The 16,734-nt window shown below is 48.6% G+C and overlaps 1 protein-coding gene across 2 annotated transcripts in view; it reads right to left on the bottom strand.

Moving 5' to 3' along the window:
* LHPP (phospholysine phosphohistidine inorganic pyrophosphate phosphatase) overlaps positions 1-16,734 on the bottom strand; it is a 71,562-nt gene that overhangs the window by 25,052 nt on the left and 29,776 nt on the right. The window contains exon 7 of one of the 2 annotated variants that reach the window (XM_066323437.1): positions 12,143-12,320. The exons of the other annotated variant lie outside the window; for it this stretch is intronic. Within the exon in view, the coding sequence (XP_066179534.1) occupies positions 12,143-12,320 (178 nt within the window). The remainder of the gene's footprint in view (positions 1-12,142; positions 12,321-16,734) is intronic. 2 annotated transcript variants of the gene reach the window in all.

A 16,734-nucleotide genomic window follows, 5' to 3' on the forward strand; every position in this document is an offset into this window, starting at 1 on the left:
GGAGAAGATCTCAGGGCTGCCAGTGCAGAAAGGCACAGCTTGCTGCCGCGGCTCGGCCAACAGCCAGTGCTGCCTTCCTCAGCTTCCACGGCCTTGCTGGCTCTGGCTGCCTGGACCTGCCCTCCCAGCAGCCCAGTGTCCCCTGGCACGGCCAGCCTGGGCTATGGAAGGTGTGCAATTGGATCATATTTAAGGTCCTTTCCAGCCCAAACCACCCTGTGAGGGAGGACAGTGCCCATCGCTGCAGCTCACTCGTCCCTGGAGCTACGTCAGGATGCTGCACACAGGGCAGGGAAATCCCACCTGGATTGGGGTGATGATGGGGGCAAAGGATGCCACAAGAGCCCAGGCACAGCAGAAGGCCAGAATAACCTGTCAGCAGATGTGGTGGAGCTGGATTGGCCCTACAGTTCCACTTTCCACTAAAGCACCACCGTGTAAAAGTGGACAGATCTCAGTTGACCCAGCCCACCACGGGGCCTGTACAGCTCCATCCAGCTGAGCCAGCTGTTTGGGGAGAGGATGGATGGCACTGAGGGGTTTTGGGGTCAGCTGCTGTCTTTCCTAACCAAACTCTACCAAAGGACTTCAGCTGGTCATGAATTAGGGACAAAAAACACAGGACACATGAGGGGAGAGCTCTGCTCACACTTCTCTTCTTGCCTACGTTGTCAAGTGTGAGAAGTTTGTTCTAAGAGGCTGGGATTATCCTGCTCACTTAACTTTATGTAAACTTTTCAAAACCAGCATTTCATTTCACCCTTTTACTAAAAGAAACATTGGCTGGCGTTCCTGTTTCACAGTCGATCACACTTGACACTCTTGGGAACAACAAGCTCATTTAGCCTTGTGAGGTGCCTCTTGTTCTTTTGGGTCTGCACATGTGTCCAGGTTCAGTTTATCTCAGCTAAAGTGGATTTCCTTTGTTTTATGTTTCTTTTCCTTTTTTTTTATAGTATCTAGTTTGTGGATCTGTGAAAACAGCCATACGTGGTTGGCTGCAGTTCTGTTAAACACTTGAAGATGTTACTCAGTTCCTCTGTTTTCAGTGGAAATCTAATGCATTTATTCTGCTTTAACAAAGCCCCTTCCTGAATGTTTGCAGGGTTCAGTGTTCACCATAACTCCCTGAAACAGCCAGAACACCAAATAAATTTGCCTGCTCCTGCTTGGTTCTCAGCACAAATTGCAATTTGTGGGCAAGGGCTTCACTCAAAATGATTTTTCTCCCATTGTCTGCCCGAAGCTGGAGCAGAGCAAGAGATTGGAAGAGATTGAGTCTGGCAGCAGTGTAGTTGAAGGCACATCCCTGCTCCCTGCTGTGCTCCTTGAGGATGTGTGTTCAGAAAGCAGGAGGCTTTAGCCACGAGAGCCATGTATTATCACCCTTTGAATAGCCTGCATTGCTGTTCTCCTACAAAAAACCCAGGGAAGGCTCTTTATCTGAAACCAGAATTGCATGAAAATTAGCTGGGGCTGATGAAGTAGCATCTGTGGTATCTTTTTTTTTAACCCTGCTTTACCTCTCCTCATGTCAACATGTAAATCCTGTCACTAACAAGATTATTGGCACAGAAACCTCAGGAGCGAAATCTGTGGCTTTTGGAGGAACACAGAGCTGGAGTTTTCTCAGTAAATCGCATCCAGGCTGTTGAGCTACAGTGTCCTCCTGCTCTCAGGTGCCTGCTAACTTCCTCAGTTCTCCCCAGGGTTATATGGCCAGATACAGACTCACATGCATTTGAGGCTTCCCAAAGTCCTAATTCATATCTTGAATTAGATTGAATCACCTTAGAATCACAGAAGCATTTTTAAGTTGAAAAAGATCTCAAAGAGTCCAGCCCCAGCAGTGCCAAGCCCCACCTGGACATCTTTTACATCCCTCCAGGGATGGTGACCCCACCACTGCCCTGGGCAGCCTGTCCCATCCTTGTCCTTAGCTTGTCTTTATTTCAGGGTGTTGAGTTGTTTGGACATGGCCTCTTCTGGCTGCAGGCTCTCTCCTCTCTGTGCTGCACCATGAGTGACATTATCTCAAGCTAATGAGTTAATCTTACAGCATCTTCTGTCCCTTCAGCCCCTGACAACCTCTCTGGCACATAATTAGGTTTACTCACTCAGTGCTACTCCTCCTCTCTGCTCAGTGGCTTGGGTACCTCTCTTTGCAGAGGTGATGGTTGCAATTCAGCCCTCACTGGGCTCAAACCCTCTCTGCCTTGCCTGTACACTCACACCACAGACTCGGACATCAGGCAAGCAGGATTGCTAAATCAACCTCCAAATTCTAGTGTAAAATCTCCTCCCTCTATCAATGCAGGGCACACCCAGGCCTGCACAGCCAAGGACTTGATAAACTGAGTAAACACCAGCTACTGACTGGGTTAACACGGCCAGTTAACCATGGCCAGATAATCTCTAAAATGAGATTATCCTGGAACTGCAAAACTCACAGATGTCATGCCACTGCCATGGCAGGGCTCAGCAGCTGCAGAGTGCTGTCAGGGGGTTTGGGATGATCCCAGACTTACCATTCAGGCAGTGATTTGGGGAGAGAGAGGTGACCAGAGCTGCCATAAAAATAGTGACATGCTGCTGTGTCACAGTCTGGGGGAAGCTGTGTGGCCCCAGTTACAGATGTGTCATTGGAGGTGCTGTGGCACCAAGACCAGAAGGGTTTGCACTGTCAGACTCGTTGCAAGAAATCCCACACCTCACTCCTGAGCTGCTGTGAGGTGCTGCTGCGTGGCTGTGCTGAGCTTGGTTTGCTCCAAGTGTGACCCAGATGAGATGCTCTGAAGACAGGAAGCCTTTACTTCAGGCTGGTCTAAGTGTCACCTCACAAGCTGCTCGGTGACACCCTGACTCATAACCACACGCTCTTCCTGAGCTCACATATTTTCCTCCCCAGCCCTGCCCTGCCCTTGAGCAACTGCTGCTCTTACAGAGCCTCTTCCCTGCTCCTCGTGGCCAGGAGAGCACAAGGGAGCTGAACATTCCCAGTTCTCCCTACAGATCTCTCTGTCTTTTGGGGGGAAGCCAGATTAGAGAGCAGATCCCTTCCACCAGCTTCTGCCCTGTCAGTCTGACCTGACCATACTGGGGCACCTGGAACCTTGACATCTGCTGGGCTGCTCCTCAAAAATCAAATCTTGGCACCAAATCCACAGAAATGATGCACCAGCTTGTCAATGCCTTAATTGCCTGTGTCTCACTGGTAGTTTTGGGATCCTGTTCCCTCCAGAGGTGAGTTTGTGTTTCCACTGTGCCCTCCCAAGGACCCTCCAGAAACAGGAAGGGTTACTGAAGACAGCTGAAGGTCACAACTGGGAGAAAAGGATCACAAGATATTCAAAAATACTTTCTTTGGTGGTTGGAGAGGCCTCAGAAGCAGGGACTCTTCGCAAGCATGTCACTTGTGGTAGGAGCTGGGTGGAGACACCACCTACAGCAAATGGCTTTCTCCTGCCCCAGGCAGCATCCAGAGAGAAAGACAGGGCTCTGTGTTTTGTCTTAAAGAAGTGCAGAAACAGGTGCTGCCAAAAGAGTGGATGAAATTAAGTCCAGTGCTTTCCAGGGAGAACACCCTGTTTGCAGTCCCTTCTTCATCCGGCATTAAAAAGTTGGATTAAAGTAGGTCAGTTCCTCTAGAACTGCAGAGGTGAGTGGCAGAGCTGTAGCACAGCCCAGACAAGAGCTGTGAGCCCTTGCTGACCCCCTGGATTCCTGACATTTCAACTTGAGCTCTGCTGCACTTTTCTGATCACAGCTTTCCCTGGCCACTGCTGCTGTACCAACACTAAACACCTTTTCCCTGTGGCTGCTGGCAGCAAAGTGTGTTGTTTAATCTCTGTCCATCTATTGCAAAGGTAACAACAACCCCCCCTGGCTCTACTCTTTGTGCCCAAAGCAAGGCACAAATGGTACCTCCTGCTCAGCAATTAGATATGCAAAAGGTTCAGAACTTACAAACATTCCACAGGGTTGGAGGGGACTGAGGAAGTCAGGATTCTGAAGGGCAAAGGAGGGGTAGCATGGAAGTACCAATCCAGATCTATATTCCCTCTATTCCTGAGAGCACAGGAAAATCGTATCTGGATGCATCATTTGAAGTAACCTGAATCCCACTAATCTAATTAAGTGCTGCAGGCTTTAGACAACACATTAATATTTTCAACAGTTTGATCCCAAACAGCCATTAAAACTCTTTCTTATATGTGCTAATATGTGTTACACGTTTTTGTTTTAATTAGAACAAGATTGTAATCCATACTTCAGTTAAGTTCATTACACTCAGAATCTTAATGCAATCAAAAGACCAATCAGTCATTAGCTAAGTCCATTTTAATTAGCATTTACAGAAAACTTTTAATTGCGAGCCTGTCCTTCACAGCAGGTGATGAGGGGAGTGAGGCCTTTCTCCCTTATCATCTCTATATTTTGTGTCCCTAACTTATGACCAGCTAAACTCAGTTTGTAGAGGTTGTTTATGGCAGACAGCAGCTGGCCCCAAACCCCAAACCCCAGAGTGGCACCCTTTATTCCCCAAGGAGCTCAGCTGGGCTGCACAGGCCAGCATGGCGTGGTCAGATCTGGTGGTGTTTTTGGGGGAAAAGTGGAGCTGTAGGGCCAGGGCAGCTCCCCCACATCTGCTGACAGGTTGTTCTGGCTGCCTGCTGTGCCCGGGCTCCTGTGCTCTGTCCTCACATGTCCTTGTGCTCCTGACACCCCACCATGAACCATCTGGCTCTGAGTCATCACCTGCCCCTCGCTGCACTCCCTGGCACAGCTACAGAGGAAACCTTCATTGAAATCTCTGCAAAATCTGAAATGGAAAGGAGATTGCTCAAATCAGGCTGAAAAGCAGCATCTTCTCTATGCCCAGCATCTTCTCTATGCCCAGCATCTTCTCTATGCCCAGCATCCCAGCCAGGAAATGTGCTGCCTGTGCTGAAACAAGTAGATGAATTTTCCAGACTTCCCCAAAACTAATGGCCAAATCTGTGAAGGTCAGGATATATACATATCTGGGAACAATGTGGAAACTAGACAAGGATAAGTCAAATTGGAGCTGCTGTTGGACAACTTCCACCTTTTTTTTGTAGAGTACATACTCCTTTTATCTTTTGTCCACATTTAGGACAAGGCTTCCCATTGCAGGAATGGAGAGGACCCTCCTCTCTCTGTCCCCAGCTCTCTGAAAACCAGAGTGCAGGATTTTGTTGCAGGACTATAAATGGTGAATTGCACAGGCCAGGAAGAATTAATTATTTATTCCCTCATTCCTCAGTGCAGGCAAAGCCAAAGTCTCCCTGTCTCCTGGGACTGCATGTGAGAGCCAAGGGCTGTGGACTGATCCCTGGAGTGAAGCCTCCAGGTATTGCTGAGTGAGGTGTTTTATTGTGTAAACCTTCCTGAAACTACAAATGGGGAGGAGTATGCTGGGACAGAGGCTTTGCCATTGCACAGCAGCATTCTGAGAGCACAGCCACCTGTCTCTTCTCAGCAAAATTAATAATGCTGTATTTTTTTTTTTTTTTTTTTTTTTAGACTTCAGGTGCCTGATAAATCTCTTAAGTTATAAAGTGTCACCTGGAGAGGTCCCTCCTACCTCCCCTCTCCCTCTTCTCAGCTTTCCAGCTCTTGTAACCAGGATAACACCTGAATGGCCCCAGGCACTGTGATCCCTTCCTGCAAAGCATCGAGGTGGTTTTCTTTCAGCTTCATTCCTTTAATCCCCCCTCTCCCCATGAGGCCTGTTCCTCAGGCTCTGCTCACTCCTTCCCAGGGAACAGGATAACCAGGAACAAAGGGACAGGCACCTTTCATTATTTTTCCTGGGAAGGAATCTTTTCCCTGGCACTGGGCAGCACAGTGGAACATCCCACCTGGAAAACACAGTCCAGCTTCACCCTGTGAGAGGGATTTAGCTGCTGGTATTGGAAAATTTACCAGCATTCTGGGCTTAGTTTGTGCCTTAAAAGCCATGTGCTAAATCTGCAATGATTCCCTCCCTCACCACTCTGCAGTGGGGATGTTTTAGGAGCGGCACTGATGGGCTGCTCACCCTGGAGGATGCTGTTCCCACCTGAGGTGGAGGCCAGGGACACACCTGGAGGCTCCCAGCTGGCCCTGGCCCTGGTGGGCATCAGCCTGACAGCCCCTTGCAGCCTCAGGGGTCCACCAAAGCACCAGCACCCACTGAAACCTGCCACCAGTGCCAACACCACCCTCAGCACTGCAATGGGACCACGCCACAGCCCATCCACTGGCCCAGCTGAGCTCTCTGTTTGCCACCTCAAGCCCTCAGGAGGGCTTAATCCTGTTTTCAGACCTAATCCATTCAACAGATGCATTATGCAGATTTGCTTTTCTCCAGCACAGCTCTGTGTCACGTCTCTCTGTTACACAAGATTTTTGCAGTGGTCTTGCTCTGAGCACAGAACAAACCAAAATCTGCCTGGGACACACCAAGCATCCTGTAATTTCACAGGGTTTGCCAGCAGGACCTCCAGCCATGGACACTGCCATGTGCCTGCCATGCTCTGCCTCGCTCAAACCTCAGCCAACAGCCCAAATCCTCCTAGCCCAGCCTGAAAAAAGCCAAAGTCACCTTGAGCAGGTGAAGACTGAAGAGTACAGCCCAAAGTTTATGTGCTATCTATGGCCTAGTAAAGAAGGAAAAGTTTGCTTTTTTTTTTTTTTTTTTTTTTTTCTTTTTGAACTTACAAATAGAGCAGAAGGCAAACCCAGTGGGAAGGAATTCCAGCTCTTTCCTTTTAATTGAAAATAGATCCATAAAATCCTGCTAAGTCTACTGGCTAATGCAAGCACTGGGAGGCAGCTGGAATACACTTCCCAAAGGCAGGATACGTTACAGTCATTACATTTAAAAATCACAGGGGTCTAAGTTTAAAAGTAAAAACTACACTGATGTTCCTTCCTCCTGTACTCACTCACTACTGCTGACCTCCTTCTGCTAATGTGGGGAGCCTGATTTTGGAATGCTCCCAAAGAGATCAGAAATAATGGTGAGTCAGTGATCAAGTTTTAAAGATGTGATGTGGCAGTGATTGGATTTTCCAATGTGATGTGTCAGCTGAAGTCAGGCCGTGTGCTAGACCTGCTGGTCGTGGGAAATCCTACAGGCTGGAGTCAAGAAGAGGGATTTCTTCATGTCTGGTAGATCAATGACCTCCAGCAACTACCAGCTCTCTTCACAGTTCATAAATAAAAACAGAAAAAGGAAGATTTAATCTCCCTATGATGCAGGGCACTGCATATGCAAATATTACACACATGAATATAAAGTAAACTAAATTCAGACATCAAAACCTGCACCTGAAAGTCTATAATTAAGTTTTCAATGCATTTTTCAGGTGAGATTATGGCTGAATGGCCAAAGAAAAGTGAGCAGAAAGCACCCAGTCCCTTACTGCTGGGGGGAAAACTGGGCACCACGCTGGTGAGGGACATGGGACACGTCACTGAACAATGAAGTAAAAGCAAACCAGTACACAGGTTACTTTTTATAAGGATCTTGCCTTTTTTTTTTTTTTTTTTTTTTTTTTTTTTTTTTTTTTTTTTTTTTTTTTTTACAGGAATATCTGCCCCAGAATTGTTGGGAAATGGGACTGTGGGGAGTGGAACTGTGGGAAAAGAGCCCTTGGAGCCAAATCCAGCAGAGGAACGAGCTGTCTTTGATGCCATCTACTGGAATGGTGGCTCCAGGGCCTGGGACTTGCTGCTCTGCTGGAGAACACAAATTTAGGGCTTGTTCCCACGTGAAGTTGGAGGCTGCAAGTGGGATCCAGGCTTGGAAAGGCTGCCAGGCCAGTGATGCTCTGCAGGAGCCACGGGTGCAGTGGGACTTCCAGCAGCAGAAGTTTTCAGAGGATGGATTTCCACTCCAGGTGTGCTGCTCCTGTGAGCCCACTGATGTCCAGGAAAAACTGGCAGGGAGGCAGAGCCCAAGGAATGCTGTAAGGCTCGACCTACAGGAGATTATGGCACTCCTGGAAGTGCAGAGGAGGGACACAGCAGCTCTTTAAAGAGGAAAAGCTTCCTCCATTTCCAGCTACAGCCCAGTGCAGGTACCAGACTGAAACCACACCAGGCTGGGCTGCTGCCTGGAAATGACAGGAGAAACAAGATTTTGGGAGGGTTTGTCAGAAATCCCCGGGATTTTCTCATGAGGATGGGCCAATCTTCACCAAGCCACTGCACAGCACCAGCAAAGTCTTCCTCCTCCCCCAAGTGCCTTTCAGTGCACCAGACCAGCTTATGACAGGAAAAGCAAGGCTCAGATCTCTGCTTATCTCACTTCTGCTGGTGCTGCCTGCCCTCTAACAGTACCAAAATCACCAGATTTTGCTTTATCCAGACACTCTGCAAGGCAAAGAGGCAACACCTGGGTGCCTTTTGAATCCTAGCTATTTTAGAAAGATGTTAAATGCCATATTTCACTTCCTGGGGAGATTCTTTACGGGAGGTTGTGCCTTTTCTTTAAGAACCGCAGCAGGTAAGACCAACACTGTCCCAGGGTTGTTTTCCTCCCCGTCCCAGTAATTATGATTTGCAGATAGGAAATTGCTGACGAGTGTCCCCTTGGATGGCAGACCCAGCAATCTGAGGATAAAGGACATTTCTCCCACACTATCTCCCAAAACAAGCTCGACAACATAGTGACAGCCACGTGGCCTGGCTCCTCCATAAACCTGGCAACTCCAGGGAGTATCAGCCCTGTGCCCAGCCCTCCTGTGGCTTTACAACAGTGCTGGCCCTTTGGAAAGGTCCTCTTTCATTCTGCTGTGCAAAAGATCCAGGAAACAAAGGGAGGGAAAGAACTGGCTGCCATGGAGAAGAAGTGAAGGCGGTGGCAAACGACGTGAGGTCGGTGAGCAAACTGCAAACTTGGATAAAGCACGAGAAGAAACTTTTCTCCCATAACTACACAAAACTTCCCTGTGATTTGAAAGGACAGCTGGCCCAACCAGACAGAGGAGAAGCCTAAACTAACAGCAGATCTTCATAATTCCATGCTGCCAGTATCTCCAGTCCAATAAACACACAGTCCAACCAGCTGGCCCCTGCATTCCTGTGCCAATAGGTTGGTCTTTATCACTATTTGTTGCTTGTGCACAGCTTGGACAAGCAGCAGAACTGAGAGTTTTCAAAGGGAATGAAAAACAAGCCTGAGAAAGTCACTTATCTCGAAATAAAAGCCCTTTAAAACAACACAGACAGTTAGGATATTTTGGATTTGTGTGGAACTGGTGCAACTCCAAGGACAGGACCCACCTCCCCAGCCCACTGCTGGTGGGGGGCTCATTCTGCACCACGTCACCTTCTCCTGAAGGGACACCACAGAGCACAGCATCCCTGGGAACCCAGCAGGACCCCCAGCACGTTTATCCCATGTCCCACAGAGAGCAGAACATCACACCCAATTGCCTCTTGTGGCCTTCCAGCACAGAGTGAAGCATAAGAGAGAATCAAGGCACAATTTATAGAGAAACAAATAAATAAAAACAGGAGTCTGAGGCGAAGAGATAGAGAAGGGCAAAAAACGAGGAAAAAGACAAGATGAGTGAAGACTGGGGTGTAATAAGGGGAGGGGTTGACTGAGTCCAAAAAAAAAAAGGCAAATTTGGTGTATTCTGTTCACAGGGCCACACATAGCCCTGTTTAACAGGTTTTGCTGCCTCCAGCATTTCCTGGGCATCTGCCACGGAGATCTGGGCTGCCTCTCCATCCAAACAAATGGGATTGATTAAATCCTATCACACTCTCAAGGATTTCCACAGGCAGGCTGTTCTGTACATTTGCAACGCAGCGATCTGACCAAATTCCCCACAGAGCAATTGCTATAGAAAACTGTTGTTTTACTGCCTTGTCAATCCTCTAGGAGCTCCCTATAAAGGCAGCAGCTCCTGGATTTACTTGGCAATCAGCCTCTTTTCCAAGGATGGCCACCTGGGAGGAGTGAGTTTGTAATTCTGTCAGGACAGCACGGACACGATGCTCTGTGCCAGGGGCTGAGGGTTTGTCTCCAGCCACTCCCCAGGACTGTGGAATTCTCCCTTTGGAAAACACAGGTGCACGTGAGCTGGAACAAGCACCACAGCTTTTTGGGTCTGTTTTTCCTTGAGTTTTTCTCTTGGATAAAACCTACCTGGCTCTGTGTGTGTGTGTGTGTGTGTGTGGGTTTGGCTCAGAGCAGGGCCAGCACTCCGCTTCCCTGGATTCCTCTCCACCTACAGAGCCCAGCAACGCCTTGGTTTGCTTTTCCCCAAAAAGTCTCCCTGCACCTTTCCCAAGAGCTTGCAGTAGAGCCACACTGCCCAGGTGAAGTCAGGAGGGTGAGCACAGCCTGTCCCTGAGGCTCTGCAGCTTCTGAGAAGAGCCTGGCTTTTCCTGGGAAGTGATGCCTGTGAGGTGTCCCCACACCATCCCAAAGAGACAGGGGGACCAGCTCAGCCATCAGCAAAGGGACCCCCTCCTCAGCAATGTCACCCTGTGCAGGAGGTGGGCTGGGAAGGAGGGCAGAAGGGAACAATGCCAGCAGCAGAGAGGGGACTGAGGGAAGTTTTTGATTTTCCTGGTTTGCCCAGAGCCACCTAGAGATGATTTCTGCTCCCAGGAGAAGGGTATAGGAAGTCCAAGAGCAGGTAGGCAGTGCCAGGAGGCAGCTGGAGCTGCTGGCACTGGTGATGTGCCCCTGTAGACCCTCCCTGAACCCAGCAGGAGCAGCCCATGATGGAGATGGGACAGAGAATTCCATCATCCAGACCTCTCAACAACCAGAATTTGGGCTGCTCACAAAATCCCCTCCCTGAGCAACCTGCAGCCAGGCAGGGACAGTCACTGGGACCTGCAAAGCTGTTTATCCATTCCCATCACATCCAGTGGCTCCTTACAATCCAGGAAGCATCTGTCTGTATGGAACAACCCTCTGCATTATTATTATTCAGCCTGGGTAAGGTTTAAACGTTCATATGGCAAACTCCACTGCTTCCTTTTAATTGTCCTTTCCTCCTGGTGACAGGCTGTGCTTTGGCAGGGACAAAGCTCCCAGGAATGGCCACACAAGGGTGTGGGAGGAGGGTGCCAGAAGCAGCACTTTGGAGCTAAATGATGCTCACTGCAGCTGGAACAGAGGGTCTCAGGCACTGATGGAAGGTAAGAAGTTACTCCATCCCACCCTCCTCAACCAACCTATGTAACTTCTCCTATAATGCGCTTCCCAAAACCTTCCAAGAGCAACTTCTAACACACCCCATGTTTACATGAAAATCCTTCCCCAAGACACAGAAGGAAATTGCCACAGCATTTTGCAGCTGAAAACAATCCCAGGTCAGGATTTCAAGAATAGTCTTGCTTCTTGTGACTGGAGGGTGTGATGTTTTAAAAGTTAAAACAAAGAAAAAAAATTAAAAGAACAGGAAAAAAGTGATACATTTGGGAGGTGAAAGACATTTTTCCAGCTTGTCAGGAGTGATGGAAAGGCTCTCACTGGCTTCAGACAGGGAGGGACCAGACCTGCTCATCTCTAGACTGCCACATGCAGATGGCAACACTCCCTGGTCCACAGCTGCTGCACAGCTGGCAGCAGGAGCTACAGCCACTGCCACATCCCTCCCTGGCACCATTTTTGCCAAGGCTGCAGCAGGAAACCTGTGAGATAAAAAGACCTCAGGAAGTCGCTTTGATTTCCCAGCCCTTGGAGCTGCTGTTGGCTCCCAGGAACAGCAATGTGCCTACAGCAGGGTTAAATGTGGGGCAGAGCTGGCACTGAGGGGACTTGCTCTGCTCTGGGCAAAGGGAGGTTCATTTTTTTGCCACTGCCCCACTATTTTCCCAAGCACATGCAAAAATTCTTTCCTTTGTCACATTCAGCCCAACTGTTTTGCAACCCCCAGGTGACAAAGCACTGATGTTCATAAACCAGCATCCCACCCCACCCAACAGCTCAGCCAGACTTTTCAGGACTTGGATGCTGCAGAAATGTGAGTCAGGCACCGAGGGATGGCAGCACAGGGGCTGGGAGCACAGGACTGTGAAGATGCTGCCTTGGCAACGAGGACACTGAAGCCTCCTGATCCAGCCCCAAACACATCCCAACCCTTCCTGTCTCCCTGATTACCTGTCCCATCAGAGCTGGTGGCCTTCCCAGTGACACCACGGCAATACCAGTGACAATACTGGTGACAAGCCCCCCTCTGTGTGTTCCCATGGAAGGGGCAGCAGGAGAAAGCCTCCACGCTGGTTCAGACAAGCAGCCTGAGCTAATTCTGCATTCCACTTTCAACAGTGGCCAGTTTCTGACAGTGGTTTAGGAAAATGTGAGAGATTTTACATTAGAATTTGTGCCCTGAAGGAAAAATGCCTTTTGTATTTTATTAGGGAGAATTTGGATCATGTCTTGAAGCACAAAGTCCCCAAGAGCTACTGAACCCCTTGGACTAAACTCCTGATTCAGGAGGATGCAAAGGAAAAAAATTCCCTTCTGTCTTCTTTGGACAATCATTTTCATCTCTCAGGTTTGTTGTTTGGGGTTTTGTGACTGCTTGCAAAAACTCTAAAATCCCAAACTGCTTTGGAGTTGAACAGGAAACCAAGGCTCTGTGTTTCAGCTCCTGCTGCACTGGAAAGACACTTTTGTGGTAAGAAAAGAGTAAATATTCAGCCAAAAGGCAGCACAGCTCATAAAGCCACAAATGCAGACAGGCCTAAAAGTTATGAACTTATTACAAAAAAGACCAGAAACTATTATTAAAATCCAGCCCAGGCATTTTCCTCTATTATTAAATGACAGCAGCAAATGAAGCTTCCAGGTCCAGAGCTCTGCTCCTTTACGTGCCTTTTCCCAGGTTCTGGACAACCTCTGTTCTTTAACAAAGCCTGTTTTGTTCCAAAGGGATTTTCCCTCTTGTGCTGCTATTCATGCATCTAGCAGAGGTTTTCAGTTTTGATAAGACTCTGTGAGGGACAGGTGATAGCCATGGCTTGGCACAGGGTAACTGCAGCCAGCTCCAAATATCTCCAAATATTTGATACTCTGACCTTCCCTGCATGGAGAATTTCTGAATACAACTTGCCTCTCCTTACAGAGAATCACAGAATGGTTTGGGTTGGAAAGGACCTTAAAAACCAGTTCCAATCCCAGACACCAGCAGGGACACCTTCCACTAGACCAGTTTGCTCCAAACTCCATTCAGCCTGACCTTGGACACTTCCAGGGATGGGAAAAACATGCAGGGGAAAAAAAAACCAAAAACAACCAAATATTTGGGAAGGAAAAATGGGCAGGTCCTGAAGAGGGGAAGGAAGGAGCTTTGTTCCCTTCCCACCCACAGCTGGAGGTGGCCAGGTCCTCCTCACCTGCTGAGCCCAGAGCAAGGAGAATGTTTTGAGTGAATCCAGCTGATGTTTGGCCTGTGCTCCCATCTGCATCCCCAGTTCCCACGGCCTCCAAGTGGTGACAGTGAAAACAACCAGAGCAGCCCCCAGGGCCACGCAGATCTAAACTCCCAAGTGCTCAGATCACCAAACTGCACCTCCATAAATCCATCGGATCCCCTGCCCTAGGAAAGGGTCCGGGGTGTTAAACAAACAGGCAATAAATTTCAGAGGCTTTGGTAAAATTAGGATTGTCGTTACTTTTCCATTCCAAGAAGACTAATCTGGGTTATAATTATCCCAGCTACATCCAGGCTTTTCAATAGCTCATACACTGATAAATGAAGCGTTCACTCTCACAAATGCCTCTCCTTCCCCTGACGGATGCAATGTGTTCCAGATGGATGGAGAAACCTTTTTTTTCTCCTTTCCCTTTTACACTTGCTAAGCTATTTCCAGGCATCCAGAGCACCACAGGTGTAAATCAGCAAAGCTCTTCCCTTTTACTCCACTTCTTACAGCAGTTGAGGATGCAGCTCCTTATTTCGAACCTTAAAACCACAGAATACACATAGGTGATGGCCCCATAAATGAGTGAGGTAAGAAAAAACCCCATCAGACAAACACAAAAGGCTTTAATTGCACAAATCACTTTGGGCCTGCCAGCCTCTGCAAAAAGCCACTTTAATTAGGCTGATTGAAATGCAGGCAGGTTTGGTTTTTTTTTTTTTTTTATTATTTTCCCTTTCTATTGAGTTCTTTGTACCCACTTTGTACGAACAGGAGCCGGCCTCCACATCCTCAGCCAAAACCTGTCCTCTCACTCCTATCCTAGGAAGAGCCACCTCAGCAGAGGCTCTGTGAGCTCCCAGAGGAGATCAGCACCTCTGATTGATGCACTGATGGAGATAGAGAAGCTCTTGTGATGAGAAAGGTCAGTGCTGCCCCGCAGAGGAGTGGATTCTCCCTCTGTCCTGCCCCGCTGTTCCTCTCTGTGATTCCCAGGCTTTCCTCAGGGCACTGGGATTTTCTGAGTGCCTGCCCAGGGCCAGCTGGGAGTCCATCTGCAGCAGGGCTGAGCCCGCACGATGCCCCTGAGGCGGTCACGAGTGGCATTTCCAACATATGTTTGCACAAAATGCTCGAGTCCTTTCAAAGGGAGCACGTGAGCACCCAACCCTGTGGCCAGTGCCAGCTTTGAGCTGTGCCTCTTGGCCCTGCGTGCACAGGGAAGGATTTCAAAGCTCTGCTCCAGAAATAAATGCATTAATGTTTGTATTTAAAGACCAGAAAGACATGGCAGAAAAAAAACCAGGATGACTGGAGAGGGGAAAATGTTGCTCTGTGAGTCTCCCAACAAGAGTGCGATGGGGAGATGAGGAGTCAGTAGGGAAGGGGATGAAATTGTTTCATCAAGCACTGCTCCTCAGAGTAAATGCACAATATGGCTTAATTAATGCTGTAATGGTTTTTTTAATATGCAGTATTTTTATCTGGATGTTATTTGACAACTTGTGCTACGTGCAGCAGCTCTGGCCAGCGCCGTGCGTCTGCCAACGCCTCTGGCCACTGTCTCACAATCCCTCCTGAGCAACCCCCATCTCCAGCTCTCCCTTAAAACCACAGCACAGACATCTAGGGATGTGTTTTCAAAGAGCTCTAAAAGCTTATGCACATAAAAATACAGCTTTGTACAAAACAACTGTATCATGAAGCTCAGGGGCTGTTGAGAACAGAGAGATCAGTCATGCCAAAAACTGCAGGAAGGGACTTTTCAAAGCAGAAGTCCGTTTGCTTGGGCAAAAGGCAACTCCCCACCTCTCCACATAGTTTAAGGATGACAAGGAAGCCAAGTGTTTGCTAGAACATCTCAACCAGGCAAGGAAAAATAAAAGTGCTCCCCGTCTGCAATGAGAGCAGGCTCAACCAGCGTGTGCTCACTCTCACATCTGTCAGCTCCACTAATGCTCCCTGAAATGAAGGGTCTGTGCTGGAGCTGCAGCAGGACTGGCATTCACTCCTGGAGTACCAGATTTATCCCAGCTGCTCAGGTTCAGGCCCCTGCCACTCACCCAACTGCTCCAGTTGGGCTGTACCTCGTCAAGAGCGCCAGGGATCAAAAGTTAAGAGGTTTCACAGTCTGGCTGCAAGTAGAGATTTGTCCCTGGGTCAGGAAGGCTTCAAGCTTTCATGCAGAAAAAGGGTAAACCGTGGGCAAAGTGTTCAAGCTCCTGGCTGGGCCGTGTGCTTGATGCTGGCATGGGCAGTAAATTCCTGACCCTGCCTGGGCCATCCTCTGCCTGCCACAGGCTCAGCCAACGCCAGCGTAGCACCTTCGCAACTGCAGCCGCATCATTTCCCAGCAGACAACCAGAAATATCCTCGTGCTTACTCAGACAAATCCTACCCAAAGGCTGACAAAGTGAGAGGCAGCTCATTTCTGCCCGCTGCTGTCTACAGAGCAGTTTGTCTGCAGGAGAAGTTTCACTGCTGTGATGATCTAAAGGTACTAAAACCACAAGAAGGAAGGCCTGCCATGCCTGAAGCCTGTTCTCAGTCTCTAACCAATAAATTGGTTTCCTATCAGATGTCTACGTTGACATGGTAAGACTCTTTCCTTTTTTTTCATTATCAGAGTTGGGTGAAAATGCCCAGCAGCACACATGAAATCAGCTCCTGAAATCAGTGTTTACACAGCAACAGCAGCTTTTTCAGCTTCACTGGGGACCCAGAGACCAAACAGTGCCCACGGTTGTGCTCCAGGCATCCTTGCTGTAACAGCATTATAAATACATAATGAGAGTTTAAAAGGCAGAAGGAAAACAGATAAAGGAGACTGCTTGTATCACACTGATCTTTCATGATCCAGAAAGAGCTACAGATTTCAGCATGTGCTCATCAACACGGAGGGAAAGGTGTCCTCGTTAGAGGATGAGCACAGGAGCTGCCTGGCAGCATCCAGAGGGAAAAGACATCAAGTTTCAGAGGAAAGCTGCCACCACATTTTATACGTGCTGTCACTTTTAAAGAAGAAAAAGCAGCTTAGGACAAAAGCATCAGGAGCTGTGTTCAAGCACAGCACAACAACAGGAAGGTCATCTGTGCCACATGAGCAGAGATTTGGATCAAATCCCTGAAGGTTAGCCTGGGGAAAGCTGCTTCAAATATCAGAGCACTGAATCCAAGGGAGTCAGTGAGTCCCTGGCCATCTCAGGTGCTTCCATGGCCACCCCCAGCAGTATCCATGCTCTTGCAAGTCCAAGTCACACAGACTCAACCCACAGATGTGGGCAATATCACCAGACACCATTGGGTGGGTTCACAGTCAGAACCTTG

The sequence above is a fragment of the Sylvia atricapilla genome, chromosome 8 (assembly GCF_009819655.1).
Source record: "Sylvia atricapilla isolate bSylAtr1 chromosome 8, bSylAtr1.pri, whole genome shotgun sequence".
In the NCBI taxonomy this organism is placed as follows: domain Eukaryota; kingdom Metazoa; phylum Chordata; class Aves; order Passeriformes; family Sylviidae; genus Sylvia; species Sylvia atricapilla.